The sequence below is a fragment of the Lithobates pipiens genome, unplaced genomic scaffold, assembly GCF_037356315.1.
Source record: "Lithobates pipiens isolate NorthernLeopardFrog02 unplaced genomic scaffold, aLitPip1_a1.2 Scaffold_19, whole genome shotgun sequence".
Taxonomy (NCBI): Eukaryota; Metazoa; Chordata; class Amphibia; order Anura; family Ranidae; genus Lithobates; species Lithobates pipiens.
Genome location: NW_027507764.1, coordinates 74216999 through 74241002, shown reverse-complemented (window position 1 = coordinate 74241002; position 24004 = coordinate 74216999). Strand labels below are relative to the sequence as shown.

At 44.7% G+C, this 24004-nt stretch overlaps 1 protein-coding gene across 1 annotated transcript in view; it reads right to left on the bottom strand.

The window, feature by feature from the left end:
* Positions 1 to 10997: 10997 nt before the first annotated feature.
* LOC143996084 (macrophage mannose receptor 1-like) overlaps positions 10998 to 24004 on the bottom strand; it is a 214390-nt gene continuing 201383 nt past the window's right edge. Inside the window, exons 28-30 of the mRNA XM_077490909.1 lie at positions 20765 to 20932; positions 17874 to 17903; positions 10998 to 15073 (exon numbers count right to left, since the gene is read on the bottom strand). Coding sequence (XP_077347035.1) covers positions 14838 to 15073; positions 17874 to 17903; positions 20765 to 20932 — 434 coding nt within the window. The 3' untranslated portion in view covers positions 10998 to 14837. The remainder of the gene's footprint in view (positions 15074 to 17873; positions 17904 to 20764; positions 20933 to 24004) is intronic.

Here is a 24004-nt window from a genome sequence, read left to right as displayed (position 1 = left end):
TTCTAGTTTCATGTCTGCAGTTAATCAGCAAAGCCCATGTGGACTGTCAGTTCTGTAGGGCTATATGCAGAATTTTTAACAGGTTATGGACCCAAGGATAGCCCAGACACCCTCCCAGAGAAAAGCTGGGAACTTAGTCATAGCCAGCTACAGCAAGTGCAAGATATATCTCTATCTGGCACCCAAGTCGCATCAGTGACCTCATCATCATCATCTCCTTCTGCTCCATATTCATTATTACCACTGGAGACAACTTGGCAATGCGCTGCAGCTTGGGGAATATGAATGCCAATTTGTCTACCAGTGTTCCTCCCTCTCTCTAGGCTCATGTTCCTGTCATCCTCAACCTCAGAACCAACATCTGAACCCAGTAATGGCTGGGCATCATCAAGGAGCAAGTGGCTGATGCTGTGGTCTAAAATAAGATCTGATAAAAGACAGCTGCAGAATCGGTCAGCACTCAGCTCAGCAGCACAGCAGTGAAGTATAATATGCTTTTTATATTTGAAAGAAAGTATATTATACGTGTACAACCCTATATACTGTACACCTATACCAGTCCTTAAAAGGACCTTTGTGGACCTAGTAGCTAGTGATTTGCAGACTGTCCCTGCTCCAAACACCAAAGTGTCCCTCCCTACACTGATAAAAGACAGCTGCAGAATCAGTCAGCACTCAGCAGCACAGCAGTGCACCATAATATACTTTCTATATTTGAAAGAAAGTATATTATAAGTGTATTACAACCCTATATACTGTACACCTATACCAGTCCTTAAAAGGACTTTTGTGGACCTAATAGTAATAGCTAATTAGCTAGCTAGTGATTAGAGATGGACGAACTTCCGATGGGACGTTTCACGAATGCGAACCGCGAACGCGGCCGAAAGTTTGCGAACCACAAAGTTTGCAGCGGGCCCCATTGACTTCAATGGCAGGCGAACTTTAAAAACCTACAGGTCATATTTTCAGCCACAAAATAATTACTAGCTGTGCACACATAGTCCCACCACATGGCCACTGACATAACACATGTATGAAGTGAATCTGGGATCGACAACTACAAGCATTCTTTTTTTATCTGGGAAATTTTGACAATTCAGGACTCAGGAGTGCATGAAGACAATGGAGGAGAGGAAAGGTCAGTCTATGCTATGAAGATTGTGCAGGAGATGATCACCAGCACCGTGATATAGAGCACTGACACCAGCACCGTGATAGAGTGCACTGACACCAGCATCCTGATAGAGAGACAGCACTGACACCAGCACCGTGATATAGAGCACTGACACCAGCACCGTGATATAGAGCACTGACACCAGCACCGTGATAGAGTGCACTGACACCAGCACCATGATATAGAGCACTGACCCCAGCACCATGATATAGATCACTGACACCAGCACCGTGATATAGAGCACTGAGACCAGCACCGTAATAGAGAGCACTGACACCAGCACTGAGATAGAGTGCACTGACACCAGCACCGTGATATAGAGTACTGACACCAGCATCGTGATAGAGTGCACTGACACCAGCACCGTGATAGAGTGCACTGACACCAGCACCGTGATATAGAGCACTGACAGCAGCACCATGATAGATAGCAATGAGACCACACCAGCACTGAGATAGAGAGCACTGACACCACACCAGCACCGTGATAGAGAGCACTGACACTAGCACCGTGATAGAGAGCACTGAGACCACACCAGCACCGAGATAGAGAGCACTGAGACCACACCAGCACCGAGATAGAGAGCACTGACACTACACCAGCACCGTGATAGAGAGCACTGACACCAGCACCGAGATAGAGAGCACTGACAGCAGCACTGATACCAGCAACTCGCTGCTGGGCCCCAAAAATATGACACCAATCAACCTCTTCAAACAGGACGGTACGGGCATATAGTAGGGTGTGCTTTTTTTGTACAAGGAAGTGAGACAAATGTAGAAAAAAGGTCTATGTGCTCGATTAGAAAAATTGTTTATAGAGATATACATGGTCTACTGGTCACATGTGTTGAATTCCTCCGAGATCCATGCCTCATTAATTTTTAGAAATGTGAGGTAGTCAACACTGTTGTGAGCTAGGCGAGTGAGCTTATCGGTCACGATCCCCCCTGCTGCGCTGAACGCACACTGGACGAGGGGCAAGCCAACAGTTTGCAAATTGGGCAAGCTCTGGCCAGAGGTCAAGCCTGCCCACCCAGTAGTCCAGGGGTTCATCACTCCTCAGAGCCTCCACATCTGCCGTTAACCCGATGTAGTCGGACACCTGTCGGTCTAGGCGTTCCCTGATGCTGGATCCGGATGAGACCTGTCGATGGGTCGGCTGAAAGAATGACCTCATGTCAGAAGTCACCAACACATCTTTAAACCGCCCTCTTCTTGCAGGCGCGTTTGGATTGGTACCTGCAACTCTTTCTCTGGGAGTGGGAATTGCTCCTCTGCCAGTGCACGCAAAAGCAGAATGCAGCATTTCTCGAAGTAAGGCCTGGAAGTGCTCCATTCTGATAGCCCTCTGTGACGGTGGTAACATTTCCGCCATTTTGTGTTTGTACCGGGGGTCTAAGTACGTTGCCACTCAGTACTTGTTCTTAAAGCAAGGCCTGGAAGTGCTCCATTCTGACAGCCCTCTGTGACGGTGGTAACATTTCCGCCAATTTGTGTTTGTACCGGGGGTCTAAGTACGTTGCCACGCAGTACTTGTCCTTGACCCTTATGCTTTTTATACGGGGGTCCCATTTGCACTAAACTGGAAGCGGTGTGGTGGCCAGGCTCCTGCTCATCATCCAGGATAATGTCGTCCTTGTTCTCCTCTCCCCATCCACGAACAAACAACAGGGATCCCAGAAAGGTTTAAAGCATGCTCTTCTTGCTCCTCCTCATCCGCCCCGGCACCATCCTCCTCTGACTCCTCTTCAGACTCCTGTTGTTGACTTGTCTCAGATAGAGTAGCCCCCCCCCCCCCCCGGGAATTCATCCAGCATTGCGACTTCCTCATCTTCCTACTCCTGCTCCTCCACGGCTTGATCAATGACACAACGCAATGCACGCTCCATAAAGAAGGCATAAGGTACCATGTCACTGATGGCGCCATGGCTGCAACTGACCAGTTTGGTGATCTCATCAAATGGCCGCAGAAGTCTGCATGTGTTGCGCATGAGCAGCCACTGGCGCGGTGAAAAAAAACCCAGCTCCTCAGAGCCTGTTCTGCCGCAGAGTTCATACAGGTAGACGTTAACTGCACGTTTCTGCTGGAGCTGGAGCAGCCTATCAAGCATATAGAAGGTTGAGTTCCATCACGTCGGGCAATCGCAAATAAAATGTCTGACCGGCAGATTGTGTCGCCGCTGAATGTCAGTAAGGCGAGCCATGGCCGTGTAAGATCTTCTGAAATGGGCCGAGATTTTCCTTGCCTGCCGCAAGATGTCCTGGACCCCAGGGTATTTGACAACGAATCGCTGCATGACCAAGTTTAAGGCGGAATTTTGCCCTGTTTCAATACGCTAAGCAGATTGGCACCGTTGTCACACACCACTTTACCAACTGTCAAATTGAGCGGTGTTAGCCACTGATCTGCCTGTGAACGCAAAGCTGAAAGGAGTGCCGGGCCAGTGGCTTCCAGGCACAACAGATGCAGCACGGCATGGCAGCGTCTCACCTGGCATGTTGAATAGGTTCTGGGGAGCTTGGGCAGCACAGCGGAAGAGACGCTAGCAGCAGAAAAGGAGGAGTCAGCCCAGGGGGAGAGGGAGGAGGATGGAGTAGGAGGAGGAGGAGAAGAAGAGGCAGGCCTGCATGCAATCCGTGGCGGTAAAACCAAATCTACACGGGTGCCACGGGTTACATGCTTGACGGCTGTCAGAAGGTTCACCCAGTGGGCAGTAAAAGTGATATACCTTCCCTGCCCGTGTTTGCTAGACCACTGTGGTCAGATGTATCTTGGCACCGACACTGTGTGCCAGAGATACATTCACTTGCCGCTGAACATGGCCATATAGCTCTGGGATGCCCTTCTGTGAGAAATAGAGACCTTCCATTGTGGTGTTCCAATGGCCACAAATTTTCGAAAGGCCTCCGAGTCCACCAGTTTATATGGCAGTAGTTGGTAGTTATATTGTACACAGTACAGTAGTAGTAGTAGCAGTAGTAGTTATATTGTACACCTATACCAGTCCTTAAAAGGACCTTTGTGAACCTAGTAGCTAGTGATTTGCAGACTGTACCTCAGTCCCTACACTGATAAAGGACTGCTGCAGAATAGGGCAGCATTCAAGTATAATATTTCTATATTTGGAAGAAAGTATATTATACGTGTAAAGAGTAAACTAGTGCGCTCCACCTAATATGTCATAAAAAAAGGGAAGGAATTTGGTGTCGGACCTATCACTTCCGGTTTACGGCCGAAACCGGAAGTCCGCGATTGCTGCACACTCTGCTGTATTTGTGAATGTAAGTGTGGATTTTACCTGTTTATTTCAATAAAAAAGCGAAGATACTACACATGAAAGCCCTCTGTGTTTTTCCACTTTATATGGCTTGGATTTCCTGGAGCTATTAGGAGGGCATATAATATATAACCTTACAGTGAAATACAAACAGCGGTGGAGCAGTGTGACTGAAAGATTAAGAAGCCAGCAGTTATCCTTTTACACAGTGCCTGTTTACCAGCTATTGGAGGTGAGAGGCTGGGGAAAATAGTTGGTGCACCCATTAAGCACTGAAGTTTGCAGTGATTTGCCACTCTTGGGAATTGATTCTTCACACTTTTTTGCATGAACTTTATTTGTATATTTTTTGCAATTCATCAGTCATCAGTGCACTTTATTTATGGACAATCACGTGTGTATATTGATTATCTAAATAGTCACTACATTTGTTTTTTCACGGATTTTTCACTTTATATATTTTTATACATTTTTATATATATATATATATATTTTTTATACGCTTGTTTATATTTGGATTACTTATGCAAATTATTTCTATTTAATCACTGGATTGATAATTTTTCACAGACTTTTATTCACTAATTGTTGCACATTTATTGCGTGCACACGTATCTTTATTTGGATTATCTATATGGATTCATTTCTTATTATATCCATGTTTCATTTAGTCGATATTATTTGATTTATATTGATTTTGGGATTATTATTCATTTATAAGTTTTAGTACTTTTAGGTAGCGCCGCATTCTTATTAATTTATATTATACGTGTACAACTATATATACTGTACACCTATATCAGTCCTTAAAGGGACCTATGTGGAACTAATAGTAATAGCTAGTGATTAAACTGACTGTTCCTGCTGTAAACAGTGTCCTGTCCCTCCCTGCACTGACAAAAGACAGGCTGCTGCAATCACCAGCACAGCAGTGCACTGAACCCTATATACTGTACACCTATACCAGTCCTTAAAAGGACCTTTGTGGACCTAATAGTAATAGCTAGTGATTAAACTCACTGCAGGAATGAGCCCTGCTGCAAAGCATTGCATTAAAAATTGTAATTACATGCCCCTGTTAAACAGAGGCTGAAAAATTGGGCTGGTGGCACTGGTGCTCGTGCCACGACACTGCAGCCTCTCCTATATACTCTATTTGTAGTGCAGGAATGAGCCCTGCTGCAAAGCATTGCATCAAAAATTGTAATTACACATCCCTGTTAAACAGGGGCTGAAAAATTGGGCTGGTGGCACTGGTGCTGGTGCCACGACACTGTAACCTCTCCCATATACTCTATTTGAAGTGCAGGAATGAACACTGCTGCAAAGCATTGCATCAAAAATTGTAATTACAAGCCCCTGTTAAACAGGGGCTGAAAAATTGGGCTGGTGGCATCACCCAGAACCAAAAATGTTCTTCCAAGATATCAGCGGAGGAGGAAGAGTATAGACAGTCAACATAACAGGACAGTCACTCAGCATCAGCATAGGCAGTCTTGAAGGGATGTGATATTTCAAAAAAAAAGTATTCGGTTGCATCAGCTTCAGGTGCTTGGTAGCTTGTGGTGATCCAAGACTGATTCATCTTCATGAAGGTCAGTCGATCAACCGAGACGGTGGACAGGTGCACCCTGTGATTGGTTACAAAGCCCCCAGAAGCACTGAAGGTGCGTTCCGAAAGAACGCTGGATGCAGGACAGGGCAGTAGCTCAATTGCATACTGTGCAAGCTCTGGCCAGTGATTCATCCTTAAGACCCAGTAACCAGAGGATTTTCAGTGGAAAAGGTGTCCAAGTCTGACCTTGCCCCTAGGTATTCCTGCACCATGTAAATCAGACACTGGCAATGGTTTCTGGAACCGATCATACCTTGGGGCTGCGACTAAAAAATTGTCTGAACGCATCGGTCAGACGGCCACCTTCTCCATCGCTCTTTCTGACTGATGCCTCAGCAACACTTTGTCCAGGACCAGGAGTTTGTAACCTCCCAGTCTCTGGGAACGCGTTGCACAGACCTTTCTCAAGGCCTCCCAGAGATGTCTCATCCTCTGCTCCCTCTGCGATGACAAGATAAGGTCAGCAACCTTACACTTGTACTGTGGATCAAGGAGAGTGGCCAGCCAGTAATGGTCCCTCTCCTTGATCCGAAGAATACAAGGGTCCTTCCACAGGCTTTGCAGGATCAGGGAGGCCATGCACCATAGATTAGCTGAGGCATTCGGTCCGGAGTCCTCTGGGTCACTAAGGACAACTTGATCCGCAGCCACCTCCTCCCAGCTATGTACAAGTCCATGGGTTTCTTGGGACTGTAAATCATCCCTACAAGACTTCTGCTGCTGATGCTCAGTGCCAGGCTCCACCTCTATGCTGACACAATCATCATCCTCCTCCTCCTCCTCCTCCTCCTCTTCCTGTGTGATGGGTGGGACAGCAGGAACACTGTCCGGATAAAGGGGGCCTTGAGAGGCAAGGACGTCCTCCTCTTCCTGCCTCTGTTCTGCCTCAAGTGCCCTGTCCATTATTCCACGCAGCGTATGCTTCAACAGGTGGACAAGAGGTACAGTGTCACTGATGCATGCACTGTCACTGTTTGAGGAGGCCACAAGGATGGTGAACAGTGACAGTGCATGCATCAGTGACACTGTACCTCTTGTCCACCCGTTGGAGCATACGCTGCGTACTACAGTGCATGCATCCCTGATCATGCCCCACTGGCGTGGTGAGAAAAAAGTGAGGTCCCCTGACCCTGTTCTGGTGCCGTAGTCACGCAGGTACTCATTGATGGCCCTCTGCTGCATGTGCAGCCTCTGCAGCATGGTCAACGTTGAGTTCACCCTGGGGGGCATGTCACATATAAGGCGGTTTTTGGGCAGGTTCAACTCCTTTTGGAGCTCAGCCAGCCGAGCACAGGCATTAAATGATCTGTGGAAATGCACACAGACTTTCCTGGCCTGCTTCATGACATCCTGTAAGCCTGGGTACCTGCCCAAGAACCGCTGCACCACCAGGTTAAGGACGTGAGCCACACAGGGCACATGGGTCAGTTGTCCTTGTCGGAGGGCGGAAAGGAGCCTGGTGACATTGTCGCAAACCACCAATCGTGGCTTAAGCTGGCGTGGTGTCAACCACCTCTCAGCCTGCCCCTGCAGAGCTGACAAAATATCTGCCCCAGTGTGGCTCCTGTCCCCCAAACAAACCAGCACAAGCACGGCATGGCATCGTTTTGCCTGGGTACTTGCGTAGCCCCTGGAACGCCTACGGAGCACCGCTGGTTCCGAGAAGAGAGCACAGGAAGAGGCCATGTAGAAAGAAGAAGAGGAGGGGGTGGAGGAGAGAGGTGTGTCACAACCAATAGTAGCATTTTGGAGGCATGGTGGCGGAACAACCTCCAACACTACTGCACCTTGTCCTGCATCCTTCCCAGCTACCAGAAGAGTGACCCAATGGGCCGTAAAAGACAGGTAACGTCCCTGTCCATGCCTGCTGGACCAGGAGTCAGCGGTAATATGCCCCTTACTGCTGACCGCCCTGTCCAGCGAGGCAAGGACATTGCCTTCCACATGCCGGTAGAGAGCCGGGATCGCCTTCCAAGAAAAAGTGGCGTTTGGGGACCTGCCACTGAGGAACCGCACATTGCACAAACTCACAGAAGGGGGCCGAGTCTACCAACTGAAAAGGTAGCAGTTGAAGTGCTAGCAATTTAGCCAAGCTAGCATTCAACTACTGGGCATGTGGATGGCTGGAAGTGAACTTCTTTCTACGGTCCAGCAGCTGGGGCAGGGAAATTTTCCTGCTACAATCGGTCGTGGGTGTACTGCTAGCAGAGTGCCCGCAAGTACTTGGCTGTGACACACCTAATTCTACACCTTCATTCCTCTCAGTGCAGGTTTCAGAGAGAACTGAAGGTCTAGTGGGGTTGGAGATCCCAGCTGGTGAGGAGCAAGGAGAGGTCCGCTTTTTTCTTTGGTGTGGGTCTTTGAGGTAAGCTTGCCAACAAGCTGCATGGCAGGTCAACATATGTCTGGTCAAGCATGTGGTGCCCAAGCGGCTGATGTTTTGGCCACGCGAGATACGCTTGAGACATATGTTGCAAATAGCAGCGGTGCGATCTGATGCACTCATCTCAAAAAAGACCCACACCAAAGAACTTTTAGAATAACGCGCAGAGGCAGCGCCCTGCACAAGTGGAGCTCTGTGGTGTGTTTCAGTCGGTGTGCTGCCCATAATCTGGCTCCCGGAGGGCATACTGCTTCGTTGGAGATGTGCCTCCTCCTCCTCTCTCCAGGCACCCACGTGGAGTCAGTGCCCTCACCATCCCCTACCTCTTCATCACTGGAGCAAACCTGGCAGTATGCTGCAGCTTGTGGAACATGACTGCTATATTGCTGTCCTTCTTGAGCATCCCCTCTCTCTGTGCTCACGCTACTGCCTTCCTCTAGCTGAGTATCATCATCAGAGCCTACAAAACACTGGACATCCTCCTGGAGCATGTACCCAACACAGTTCTCAAAGAGTTTGGGGGACTCCTCAGGAGGACGTGGTGGATCTAGGGAAGGAGTCACTGATGATGCCATTGAGATGAGGGAAGAGGATGCGATGGCAGCTGCTTTGCTAGTACCTTGAGCCTGGGTGAGAGAGGATGAGGAGGATAAAGAGGGCTTGGTCATCCACTCTATCAAGTCTTGGGCATGATGCGGCTCAACACGTCCAGCTGCCGAAAATAAGGACAAGCGTGTCCCATGGCTACGTGCTGATGACGATGCACCGCGTCCACGACCAGCACTGTTGTCTCTAGACACAGAGCCTGCTTGCCCTCTTTTATTGGCTTGTGCCTGTCTGCTTCTCCTTGTTGGCCTTCTAGACATGGTAATGGCCTGCAGGGAGATGGGAAAACCAGCAATTGGGTAGTGTATATTGTGCTGGAGGCACAAAACACCCACTAACTCCTGCAGATGCCTTTATTATAGAACACCAGCAATAAAGGGCAGATACAGGTGTATATTGTGCTGTGTTGGAGGCACACAACACCCACTAACTCCTGCAGATGCCTTTATTATAGAACACCAGCAATAAAGGGCAGATACAGGTATATAGTGTGCTGTGCTGGGGGCACACAACACCCACTAACTCCTGCAGATGCCTTTATTATAGAACACCAGCAATTAAAGGGTAGATACAGTGTATACTGTGCTGTGCTGGAGGCACACAACACCAACTAACTCCTGTAGATGCCTTTATTATAGAACACAGGCAATAAAGGGTAGATACAGGTGTATATTTTAACTGGGGAACAGTATTAATGCAAGTGTACGTGGTGTACGTCCATCTCCAAGAGTAGAGGCCCGCCTTAAGATTGAGGATTCCCCCACAGGAGCCTCAGCCTTGTCCCAGGACATTGATGGAAATGGCATAAGAATAAAAGGTACCACATGTGTACTCAAGTTATCCTGTTACAAGTGCCTAGCATAGGCCAGAAGAACCCACCCTGGGGATAGGACTCTCATGTGACCCTTGCTTGGTGCCCCATGAGGAGGGAAACATGGAGGGCGAGATGACAACCACATCATCCTACCCCCTTACAAACTATATCATGCCCCTCACTTCCTGTCTGCTCTACAGAACAGAAGGGGCAGGGAAATTTCTTGAATGTGACAGATGGCAAAAAAACTAGGTTTTTGTACTATTCCCTCCTCTAACCAAAATAAATAATGAAAAGGTTTTGGCTTTAAATATACTTTAACAAGACTTATTTTAGATGCATATTTTGATATCACAAGCTGATAGATATATGTGGTCACATGGGCATGTTCCTGTACACAATTCAGTGATTCATATACCAAGATTAAAATGAGGCCTATGTCTTCTAAGTTTATGGTTCTATTTTTTACCTGGATTTGCCCAATGAGCATGTTGGAATACACCCTTCACACAGATTAAACGTTAAACATCTGTCTATATCACACAATGTTCAATATATGAAATGCTGTATATGATACTGCAGACCTAATAAAGGAAAATGAGGGTCAGGTTGGGCAGCAGAGGTCTATATGCTACTTTACTCAACCCTAGCTTTTATGTGGTCTTTCTGTTCAATAACAAGTGGTTCATACGCGGGGTCTTCAAAAAGTTTTCACACTTCTTTCTATTTAATAGATTTTAAAAAAGCTTGGAAACTTTTTGAAAAACCCTTGTGTGATTAGCCTCCCCTTTGTTCTTATGGCAACAATACAGTGAACGTTTTTTTATCAAATCAGAAATTACATATGTAAACAACTATTGGTTGGTTAGTTATCCCTTGTGCATTTGATAGCAACCCATTTTTTTTTTATGATGGACTGAGCATAAACCGAATCCATTTACAAAAGATGCATCCTAAAAACAGGAAAAACAACCAACAATTACTCAGTACATAGATTTACCTAATTTACTCCAGCAATGGAACACCTTAGAAATGTCTAATTGTAGCACTTCTTCAATACTTCATACTGGTTTCTATTATTCACATCAAAGTATTTGATAATGTCACTTCAAGAGGCAAAGGTTTCATGACATTTCTTTATTTACAACAGTATAATGAACGATAACAAGGTAACAAGTTTAAACAAATATGAAATAGGTTTACTCATCCAACAACATCTCTCAGGCTGACTGGGTCTTGAAAAAAACTGAGCAAACCTCAAAGAGCTTTTACATGCAAGAGACTTCTTAGTTGTGCTTCCTATATGGGACCGTCATTGATAAGTCTACCTAATGATTTCATTAGTGTTGGGGCTAGGAGAAATTCTGACATATTTTGTCCAACATTTGAAACATTCTGTAAGCATACAGAATACAGTAGGCTGACCTCTAGAGACATATAATATGTCGACCTTCCTTTCTCTCCATCATCCCATCCTCCTGTACTTCATTCAGTTGCTTGGACTGAAAGGAAGATCCTGTGTAAGCTACAATTCAGTAGAGTTGTAGTAGCTTACACAGGGCTATAGATTCCCATATTACAGCGCTGTCAAATATGTTGGCCATATGTCATTGAATTTCTAAATCTCATCTCACATGAGCCTACTGGTGATCCATTGCCACCGCCTCCTGGATAAAATACCAAATTAGGCTCAGTTCATGAAGGTTATTGCTGAAATACCTTTAGAACTAAGTTGGCAATACAGGTAGAATTCCAGTGAGGTGTTTCTTAAGAGCTGCAAAATTCGATTTTTGAGATGCTGATAGAACACAAGAAAATTAACAACTCATAATAAAACAAGTCTTTGAACAGTAAACTGCCCATTTTGTAAAAAGAAAAATGAACAAGATATTTGGTTTTGAACTGAACATTTTTTTGAGTAAATTACAATAAAATAAAATAAGGCATTGGGGGTTATTTATGAAATGCAAATGCGCTTTGCACTACAAATGCAAACTACAATTGCAAAGTGCATTTGAAAATGCACTTGGAAGTGCAGTGGCTGTAAATCTGAGGGGTAGATTTGAAATGAGGGAAAGCTCTGCTGATTTTATCATCTAATCATGTGCAAGCTAAAATGCTGTTTTTTATTTTCCTTGCATTTCCCCCTCGGATCTACAGCAACTGCACTTCCATGTGCACTTTGCACTTGTAGTTTGCACTTGTAGTGCAAAGTGGATTTGCCTTTTCGTAAATAACCTCCATTGAGTTAATATACCATAACATATACAGTTTACTTAAATAAGCTTATTACATCTGTTTCTATAGAAAAAAAGAGCATAATTATCAAGATCAGAATATACTGCAGTTGCAATCTGTAGCAGGTGTCAATGTTAAAGGAGAATTACAGCCAAAGCTCGTTTGGCTATACTTCTCACATGGATCACAGGAGTGCAGATTGTTTTGCACTCCTTTGACCCATTTTCAGCAGACAACGGGCTGAAGTCTGCTCTCTGCTGACATCACAGAAGTCTGTCCAGGCTTGGTGTCATCACGACCATGGAGTTGGGATCCGTCTAGATTCCTGGACCGACACCCGGGGCTTAGCCTCTCAGCGAGCTGCTGGGAGCCTGAGCCGGCCACTCTTGCCCCCTCCACAGCCCAGTGCTTCAGTAAGCGAGGAGGGAGCAGAACAGAGAGCTGTGACTGACAGTCACCAGCTCTCTGCTCAGGGAGCTGTGAGAACTGAGTGATGGGCGGTGTTCGATTGATTGGTTCTTAGTGTAGAGGCGCCGGGGGACAGATGCTGCATTGGACCGATGCTGCATCCACCTGGGTAAGTATGAATTTTTCTTTTAGGTTAATGACACACCAAACACAGGTCAGAAATGCAGAGCGCTTGCCTGCACTGAGCACCGTTGCTCCAAAAGACTCATTACTGAATAAAGCAAACAGAAGCCAATACCTCTGCGGTGTGGCAGTATCAGGGGTTATGGGCTCCTTTTCTTTTAAGGAAGTTGACAGGCGTTTAGGGGGCATTGCCTTCTCACCAACTGTTTTAACCCTTAAAAGACCAAACTGCCACAACCCAGGGTGGTTGTGCCGCAGCCCTATTAACTTGAATAGGTTGCGTTCGGAGGAAGCACTTGAGGTTGAATTTTTTTGCCACGACCACGGCTTGTCTACAGCCCTGACCAGCTCCATGTTCTTGTTTAGATGGGTGGCCATCTGAACAACCATTTACTTTTACTGTCCCTCTGGCCTCATGTGTGAAGTACCCTAATTATTTAATTCGTACCTAGATTAGATGAACTCACTTGCTTTTTGCTCTTCTTGTTCTCTAACGTTGAAGACATTCTGCTAACCATCCAGGTGACTTCCTCAGCTGAGGAAGCCATTTAGATGTCTGGTAAAACATCTTCAACATTATAGAACCAAGCCAGTTGAATGTGACTAACTACTACCATGACCTGGATGAATGAGAACCTTCACAGACCCTTTACAATTTTACTTCAACTCAGGAGTGTGCAACCTGGAAATTTTCACAGCTCCTTCATTTAAAAGTGTACAAAAATGTCTGTTAATGTATAAATAGATTTTAACCCAGAAATTAATTTCTATAGTGACTCTACTAAATCCCCAGTTCAGCCCGACTGTCAGTACAAAGCTAAAATATCCCCCATTCACACTATGGGGGTTATTTACGAAACGCAAATCCACTTTGCACTACAAGTGCAAAGTGTACTTGAAATTGCACTGTGAAAGTGCACTTGGAAGTGCAGTTGCTGTAAATCTGAGGGGTAGATCTGAAATCAGGGGAAGCTCTGCTGATTTTATCATCAAATCATGTGCAAGTTAAACTGCTGTTTTTTTTTTTTATTTTCCTTGCATGTCCCCCTTGGATCTACAGCGACTGCACTTCCAAGTGCACTTTCACTGCAATTTCAAATGCACTTTGAACTACAAGTGCACTTACACTTTGCACTTACACTTTGCACTTGTAGTTCAAAGTGGATTTGCCTTTCGTAAATATCCCCGTATGTAGCATGCCCAGGGCTTTTTTTCAGTGGGAACGCGGGGGGAGTGCAGTTCCAGCATTACCTCCAGGACTGCCTGTATGTAATGACAAGGGGTGCTGGGGTGTGCTGCAGGGTATTGATGCTCACTGCTGGGGGATCTATTCTAGCTGAAGGGGATCTATTGTTGCTGAGGAGGTCTATTGTTCCTGGTGGGGGACCTATTGTTGCTAGGGGTGGGTTTTATGTTGCTGGGGGGTCAGTTGTTGCTGAAAGAGATCTACTATTGGGGGAGGGGTCTATTGTTGATGGCTGCCAGAGAGTCAATTAATGCTGGCTGTGCGGAGATCTGTTGATGTTTCCGGAAGTCTATTGTTACTGGAGGCGCTCGGAGGTGGGTAGGGGTGGGGAAAAGGGGTGACTCGGAAAAGGGGAGTTCTTGCACCTATTGTCTGAGAAAAAAAGCCCTGGTCATGCTTATTCATTTCAATGGGCTGCCCTACACGCAACAAGTGCAGTAAAGAAGCTCAAGTATTTATGTGAACTTTGTGCGTTATTTGGTCGCATGTTCTTCCATGTTTGTCATGCCTATAATTGTGTGCTTTGCTTGTCACATTTGAGGTGCCATTAAAAATGGTAGAATCCTCTGTAAGTAAATAAATAATTGAGGACTCTATCTGCCAATATGACACCATTGTTTTGGTCTTAAGAAATGACCCATTCTATTTTGAGAAAGTCATGCTAGGAATTTCCCTGAGAAATAAACCAACACATCATTCAGCTTACTGGTACCCACGAAAAAAAAAAATGTACCAGTGGGTTCATTCCATATCCATAGAGTCGAAGGAAGACAAAAGATAGAGTTCAGCTCCACAGTAAGACGTTGAATAATGAATGAAACTCTGATATTTAGAGTCTCAACATCCAGGAATTATTATTTAGGTTCATGGCAGTAGGAAATATTGTGTTATAATTGTTCCATGTTATTGACAAGTATATTGGTGTCCTGGATTGTGGCACCAGGACTGCTGCTGAAGTATAATGAGTTGTCAAAGCTGTTTCCCGGGGGAGGTGCCCTATTATTCTTCTTCCTATACACTAAGTAGACTGCAATGGCTGCTCCAGCAACGACTATTATGACAAGTATAGCCACGCCTCCAGCGATACCGTGTGTTGGCTGGTTCGGTTCATCTACGTGCTTCCCTGTAAGTGAAGGCAGAATAAAGGAATAATGTTACAAAGTAGTACAGTGGTGTTAAAGAACAATTCCAGTTTGCACTATGTTGTTTTCAAGTTGTGTTAACATTTTGTAACAAATATATTGTGTTCACTAAATGAACAATAGGATATAAAGTTGAGTTCTCCTTCACAAGACTGCAGGTGGAATGAATATTGGTATCGTGGTGGTAGACGCTCAACTTAAATTAAATAATGTTTTATTTCTTGCTGTCTATGTACCTGTTAGAGAGTAGCGATGAGCTAAAGTTTGGACTGAACCCATGGAGAAGCTGTCATGATAGGGGGCCACCAGCCCAATCAGCTGTGGCTGAGGATTTTCCTGCTCTGCAGTTGTGTGTAGCAAAAGAATGGGGATAATGGCTGAAGTCATTATCCACGTACAGCAACAGGGCACATTTGGATGATTTCTTTGACAAAATATGGCCATGTTGCCATAGTAGATCAATAATGACACCAGTATCCCTAACAGCCAATTGGGGCTGCCACCTGCTATCAAGTGACAGCTTAAAATAGATTTGGTCCAAACCTTAGGTCATCACTTCCCTGTTGCCTAACCCAGTGATACGACAGAAAGTGGGGGGAAATAGTTCCTCTCTCCCCATTGTGATGGAGATTCCATTACTTCTTTCCCAGAAAAAAAAGGTTCTACTTTACTAGGAATCCTCAAAATGTCATATGACCTCTTGAGTTGACCAATATTAGTGTTGCTTGCTTTGTTGGTAGGGCTTTTAACAAATAATAGGAATTTAACAGTTTGACTTTTCAGATTGTATAAGAACTCATGGACACTGGCATTCAGATTGTATAAGAACTCATGGACACTGGCATTCAGATTGTATAAGAACTCATGGACACTGGCATTCAGATTGTATAAGAACTCATGGACACTGGATGTTTGGCTTTGTTCCTGAGATTCTGGCATTTTCGTGTGAGTGGAGGGCACCGACACACCATCCACCTCCTCTGCCAGCAGCCTGTAAAAGTCTATGAGAGGCTGAAAGCTGTTGTGGCTAGATGTGGCTGGATGCTGTACTGAGCACACCCAGCCCCGTTCAACCACAGTCATTTTCAGTCTTTGATAGACTTTTATAGGCTGCTGGAAGTGGGGTAGATGGTGCACCTGTGCCTTCCACCCGCATGAATATGCCAGAATTGGCCACCCACTAGCTACACACCGAGTGTGCATGTGACGTAAACAGTCTAGAGAAACTTCACCCCACTACAGTTCTTATTCACAAATTTTAGGATTACTTTAATGTAGAGACAATTACGTAAGATATTCTATATTGCCAAAAGTATTGGGACGCACATGAACTTTATTGGCATCCCAGTCTTAGTCTGAAGGGTTCAACATTGAGTTGGCCCACCCTTTGCAGCTATAACAGCTTTAACTCTTTTGGAAAGGCTGTTCACAAGGTTTAGGAGTATGTCTATGGCAATGTTTGACCATTCTTCCAGAAGTGCATTTGTAAAGTCAGGCACTGATGTTGAATGAGAAAGCCTGGCTCATAGTCTCCACTCTAATTCCTCCTAAAAGTGTTCCTCCACTCCAAACACGCTCCTTCGTGTCTTTATGGACCTTGTTAGTGCACTGGTGTGCAGTCATGTTTGAGCAGGATTGGGCCATACCCAAACTGTTCCCACAAAGTTGGAAGCATGAAGTTGTCCAAAATGTGTTTGTATGCTGACACTTTAAAAGTTCCCTTCACTAAAACCAAGAGGCCAAGCCCAAACCCTAAAAAACAACACCACACCATAACCCCCCCCCCCCCCCCCCCCACCAAATGATTTGGACCAGTGCACAAAGCAAGGTCCATAAAGGCATGGATGAGCAAGTTTGGGGTGGAGGAACTTCACTGGCCTGCACAGAGTCCTGACCTCAACCTGATAGAACACCTTTGAGATGAATTAGAGTGTTGACTGCGAGCCAAGCGGTCTCGTCCAACATCAGTGCCTGAACTCACAAATGCGCTTCTGGAAGAATGATCAAACATTCCCATAGACACACTCCTAACCCTTGTGGACAGCCTTCCCAGAAGAGTTGAAGCTGTTATAGCTGCAAAGGGTGGGCCAACTCAATATTGAACCCTATGGAGTAAAAGCTCATGTGTGTGTAAAGGCAGGTGTCCCAATACTTTTGATAATACAGTGTATAATATTTAGTGAAACAGACTCTGCCTGTCATAAAATCCTCTAGAGCTGGAATCGCGCACTTCTGATCTGGGAATGAAGAAAAGGTGAGCATACGCTACTAGGAATAAGAGAGGTTAAAGCAAACCTGTCCTGAATGTGCTCCGGGCACAAAAAACTCCCTTTTATTATATCCCTCAATAGCCATAAATGTTAAAAAAATTCACTTTGTCTGCACAAATGCTATTGCTCAGCTGGATATTTCTTTGTAACAATGGCAGTGACATAATCACTGTGCTGTACATAGCCTGTGCAGAGAGCAGAGTGGGAGACCCAGCAGGCTCCACCCATTAAAGGCTGCTTACAGAAAACTACAGGAGGGGGCGGGGACAAGACCAGTCACCCTGCACAAGGGAAGAGCAGCAGTGACCGGTCTTTATTACAGGAAGCTCCTGCATAGTGCCAAAGTTTCACACTGGATTACTGCACAGATCTGGAAGAAATACTGTACACAAAGCACTCCAAGATTGAAGGAAGAATACACATGACTCTTATATCTGGATAATATTTGTTTATCCACAAGTTTAGCTTTATGTGGATTCAGTATGCTGAGTGAGTATATATTTCCATGTACCTGGATTGGGGCTTTCTGTAGGCTCTGGAACTGCAAAGATAAATTACAGAAAAATATTTTTAGATATTGTAAACCAAATATTCATAAAAAAACAAATGGTATGTTAATCCACATTCAAGCACTATTGTCATATGATAGTCAAGATTATCAGTGCTAATATAATTTTTTATTTCTAATTTTAATGAACTAGAGCTACAACTTTTTCTTTGGAGCTTACATTCCATAGCAAACCACATTTGTAATTAAATTACCATGTTTATTGGCGTATAACACTCACTTTTTTTCCCCCTGAAAATCACGCCGATTCCTGCTGTCTCTGAGTGGAAGGAGGGGGTGGGCACTGACAGATTACACAAGGTGGCGATCTTCTATGTACCCGGCGATCAGTCACACACAATCCCGCCTCTTGGCCCAGGATTAGATCACTTTTCTGCCTATCACAGGGAGCGGGACTGTGTGTGACTGATCGCCGGGTACACAGGAGATCACAGCAATGTGTAATCAGGCACTGGTGAGACTGCAGATGAGCAGGGATGTGCAGGCTGAAATCATTTGCAATGGTGAGGCTGCAGTAATGGGCAATGTGCAGGCTGCATTCATTGGCAATGGTGAGGCTGCAGATGGGTGATGTGCTGGCTACATTAATTGGCAATGGTAAGACTGCAGATAGGCAATGTGCAGGCTGCATTCATTGACAATGGTAAGACTACAGATGGACAATGTGCAGGCTGCATTCATTGGCAATGGTGAGGCTGCAGATGGGCAATGGAGAGGCTGCTGATGGGCACTGTGCAGGCTGCATTGATAGGCACTTGTGAGGCTGCAGATGGGCACTGATCAGGCTGCATTGATGGACTGTGACCCTTATTTTGCTTCAAAGTTCTTTATCTCAAATTAAAAAAATTTCCCTGAAACTTACCTCTTAAAATGAAGGTGTGTGTTATACGCCTGTGCGTGTTATATGCCGATAAATATGAGTATGTAGAACTACACTTTAACCCACAAAGGACTTTTATATGCATTAGGGATGCATAGTAATTTGCACAAGGGTTTGGTTTGCTTGGCCACGCATGATTGATGTGTCACATATACAGTATAATAGGATGACCCAGCAATGGTTCTCAACCTTATTGAGATTAGGGCCCAGCAAATTCAGTCAAAACCTTCCGTATCCCAACAATAAAAAAAATAAAAAAAGTTTATAGTCACATAATAAAGAAGGTTTAGGGGTTTCCGGAGGGGGGTAAGGGACTCTGTAGCAGGTCCTGTGATAAGAATTTGGGCGGGACCTTGGGGAACCTGTGGGGGATGGGATGTCTGGAAGGGGCTGGGGGTCTGTCCAGGAAGCTAGGAGCTTTGCAGTAGCCCCGTGGTTGACTGACAGTGACTGGAGTGCACTATGTTACCCTGGAGGTAGGGGGCACTACAGAGGGCTGGAGGCTTTGCGGCAAGCCTAGTGCACTAAAGGGGGCTGGGAAGAGGGGGCCCTGAGTAAAAGGCTGGGGGCTAAGGGCCCTCTGGGAGCCATGTGAGCGGTTAAAGGGTACTGTGGGTCGCTATGGGAGTTAGGAGGCAATGTACCATGTCATTGATATTGATTTAAAGCAGCTGTGCAAAGTAAAGGAAATCTGAAAACATGGCACTTGTTGAGGACTGAGGTTGAGCATCACTGATCTAAAGGACTTAAAAAAATTAAAATAACCTGCAGCTCACACCTCTGTAGTCTGTGGCAGTATGATGGGGGTTATGGGCTCCTTTTATTGTATGTTTGTTGCTGCTATCATCATGTTGTGGTATCGTACTGACATATTGGAAAGACACCACTGTATGGTTCATGGAGATGAGCAGCATTAAAACGGATATTTCCCATCTTTCAGTAAAAATCACTCAATAAGCTCTTCATGTTGTTATGAAATCATCCAAAATTCATCAGTTAACCTCCCTGGCGGTATGATTATTTCTGATTTTAGGTGCTGAAAGCGATACAATTATTTTGCATGGAAATTTGGCATTTTATATTGTAGGCCTACAATTCTTAGGAATAATTCACTTAAATCCGTCCAAACCAGAGTCTAGTAGACATCCCGGGTATGATAATGTTTATAATATAATAAATAACTATAAATAATTATAACAAATAATAATAAAAATGATTCAATAATGTAATCAAATCCAAAAACACTGAAATTTGCTCAGTTGCAGAATTGTCACTGTCATTAGATTTAGTGTTTGATGAAGGATCTCCCCACAAATCGCTATCGCTCAATTCTGCAAGTGATTCTAATTTATTATCGCTGTTTTCTAGCTGGTCTAAAATCCCTTTTGACATAAAGGGACACTTTCAGCGCTGGAGCCACGATATCTGGAAGACACGCCAATCAGCTCCCTCGGTGTGTATCGGGCGAGATTTCGGGGTCTCGTTCTAAGGTAAGTATTTTATAATGACCTAGTATGCGGTGCATACTAGCTCATTATGCCTTTTCCCTTACAGGTATGAAAAAAAATAAAAAATGTCAGCGGGTTTACTATTACTACCGCCTTAAGTAGTCCTCACACAAATAAACTTGGAATACCTGCAGCAGCCGGCGAAACAACAAATAGGTGACTTTTTTGACAAACAGGCTCTTGGAAATCAAAGTATAATTTCTCTTTTATTTCTTTGACCCTGTACCCTGTAGTGCCTTTAACCCCATTGATTTGTGGAGAGGCAGAGTTTATCAGATGCTGGGGAAGTGAACAATGTCTGTGGGGAATTTCACTTCTTGCAGAGCTCCATCCCACTTTTTATTTTTTATTTTTGTGGCTTTGTTCCAATTTAAAAGCCATTTTTGGCTCTTCATGTATGTAAGCTGACACACAGCACACACAGACAGGAGGAAATTATGACTTACCTTTCGGAGTTTTACATATGTATCCTTTGGGGTAGCCGCAGTGACCAGTGTTCCAGGTCCCTTTTTTTGCATGGATCGACACACAGTCCAGAGAAAATTGTTCAACCGGTTCCCCCTCACCCCAATTCACGTACTCCGTCGGAGTGTCGTCAATCCACAGCCATCTCTCTAAAAGCAATTACATTTGTGATATGTAAAAATCTGTAATTCCATCCTTTCATTTTCAGTAAAAGATAATACTTTTCCTTATTTTTGTCCCTTTTATCCCTGATAGATCACCACCATCTCCGTTTTAACCCTGGTACACACTAATATTTTGTGTTTCATTCAACCCATTGGGTTGAAAAAAAACAAAAAACTGACAGCTCCATTCGGAGCCGCTGTACTAACGATTGAATGTTAGTACCGCGATCTCCCCCACTGAGCTGTTCTGATGGGGGGACAGGGGTTGGCTACTGGTTTTCCAGTATGCTAGGCCAACTTCTGTCAGACCGGCTGACATACACACGGGCAGAATCTTGGATGGATTTTTATTGAACCGGCCGATGCCTGACATTCGGCCCGTGTGTACTAGGCATTAGTTTGGTGATTTATTTGAAAAAGTGCTGTAAGGTACCGAAACTTTTTTTTTTTCTTGCACATGAATGCATTTTACCACAACGCTCTACAACAGTGGTAACCAAATTGTGGCCGCAAGCCATATGTGGCCCTTTGTGTGCCTTTATCTATTCCTTGGAGCACTATTCCACCAATGATCAGGCATTGATGCCAAGGCATTTTCTACTCCCACTGGACACAGTTTGCCTCCCCCCCCCCCCAAAGCTTGAAGGGCAGTAAATTGGTCCTTTGCTCAGAAAGTTTGAAGACCACTGGTCTATAACGAGTTATATATGTGAGTTAACAGTTATTCTTAACGGCACTGCAATGCGCATGTACAGTAAAAACAAAGGCACATGCGTTATAGAGCACCTTGCATGCATAAATGTGAATGCAATGGAGGACATTAATTGTTTATGTCACACAGCAAGGCAGCGCTAAACTGGAGTAGTGGAAGATTGTGTGATTTATTTACTACATGGTTACAGCTTGGTTGACAAATTCCTCCCTGAGCTGCTCTAAAGCAGGAATGAGCTCAGGCATGTTCAAATACTTCTACAATCAACAATAGGATGGGGTGCATTCCAAAGAATGATGCAAATTATTAAATTTTTTTGAAACAGGGTAAAGCAAGTGGAATAGATCTCTAACGTAACATATGCATATTTGCCCTTATGCTGCATACACACGACTCTGATGGTCTTTCCGATGGAGTTCCGCTGAAACAGACTTGCCTACACACGATCACACCAAAGTCCGTTAGTTAAGAACACATTGACGTACGACAGGACTAGAAAAAGGAAGTTAAATACCCAGTAGCCAATAGCTCCCCTTGTTTTTGGTCCGTCGGAATAGCATACAGATGAACGGTTTTCCCGACAGGAATTGATTCCGTCAAAAAGATTTAAAACATGTTCTATTTCTAGGTCCGTCAGATTTTTTGAAAAAAAAAAGTCAGATGAAGCCCACACACAAAGAAATGATTCCGTCTGACCTTTTCTGCCGAAAGTCCGGTCGTGTGTAGCGGCATTAGCCCTGGTTCACACTATGAACCGCATATGAATTGTACAGGAACCGCACCACACTTCTGTTTAATTCAAATGCGTTTAATTTTGAATGGGCTTAAATTGCACCTCATTGCACCAATTTTGGAACCAATCAGATTGCATGGTCATTTTGTACCATGGGATCCGGTGCAGGCATATGCACTGCATTTGCAACCTGAGTTTGACACTGTAGAACGCAAGGGCAGTGCGATTTGAATGTGGTTCGGGAAATGTGCACGGATCGCGAGTTTCCCTCAACGCATTACAGTGTGAACCTAGGTTAGAGTGATTTCTCTAGAATATAGACCTCTTGCTTCAACTCAACTGTTATCAATGCTTTAATGGTCACTTATAGTCAACAATAGAAAAATATAATTACACAAATTGATCCGAGGTCCAATAATACCAGAACATATATGATAAATTTCTATGAATGGACAAACAGGAGACTGTTTGTCCATTTATTGTCCAGTATGGCCTCATGGTTGGGCAGACTTTCCCATGTACATTTAACCTGCTGAATTCACCACCCAGGAACATCTGGAGGTCTGGGGGTTGTGTCCACACATTGAGCCTGAGCCTTCCTGGTCATCTCACAAAAGCTTGATTGACTCATCAGGTGTATACCTGTATGAGTTCAATCTCTCCGTTAAGGCCCCTTTCACACTGGGGCGGTCTGCGGGAGCTAGCGGGGTGGTTTTAACCCCCGCTAGCGGCTGAAAAAGGGTTAAAACCGCCCGCAAAGCGCCGCTGCAGCGGCACTTTGCCGGCGGTATTGCCGCGCTGTCCCATTGATTTCAATGGGTAGGAGAGGTTTAGGAGCGGTGAATACAGCGCTCCTTCACCGCTCCAAAGATGCGGCTGGCAGGACTTTTTTCACTGTCCTGCCAGCGCACCACTCCAGTGTGAAAGCCCTCCGGCTTTCACACTGGAGTGAAAGGGGCCGGTTTTTTTCAGGCGCTACACAGGCGCTATTTTTAGCGCTGTAACGCCTGAATACCGCCCCAGTGTGAAAGCAGCCTAAGGGACTGGTGCTTCTGGTGGTGGATTTTCTATGTCATTCACATTACTCTTTGATGCACATTCAAGATTACAGTGACTGATTATTTATTTAATTGGATCACACATTTGGAACATATTAGGACTTTTTGTGGTCCCTTATGGTTATATATGGACACTATAGAAATAAGATTAAAAATATAAATTCCAAAGTGCTGCGTGTTGCGATAACAAAAATCGCATAAAGTGCAAGTGCTCTAGTGTGATGCACATAGGCAATCCTTCAAGTATACACAAAAATATTGTGACAGACAATACCGGTGTATTGAACAAATGTCTGTTTTAAGTGCAAAGTGCTGCGATTATTCCTGTAATCACACAGAGTGTGAATGCTTCAACATAATAATTTGTGAAAAATTGTGGGAATCTTGCGATGGAAAGGGCAGTGGTGCTGGTGATGGGGGATATATCCTTTGTGGTTCCGTGTATTCTGATGATAGGGTAAATGTACTGTTGGGATTTTACATGATAGACCAACACAAAGTGGCACACAATTGTAAAGTGGAAGGAAAATGATAAATGGTATTCAGCATTTTTT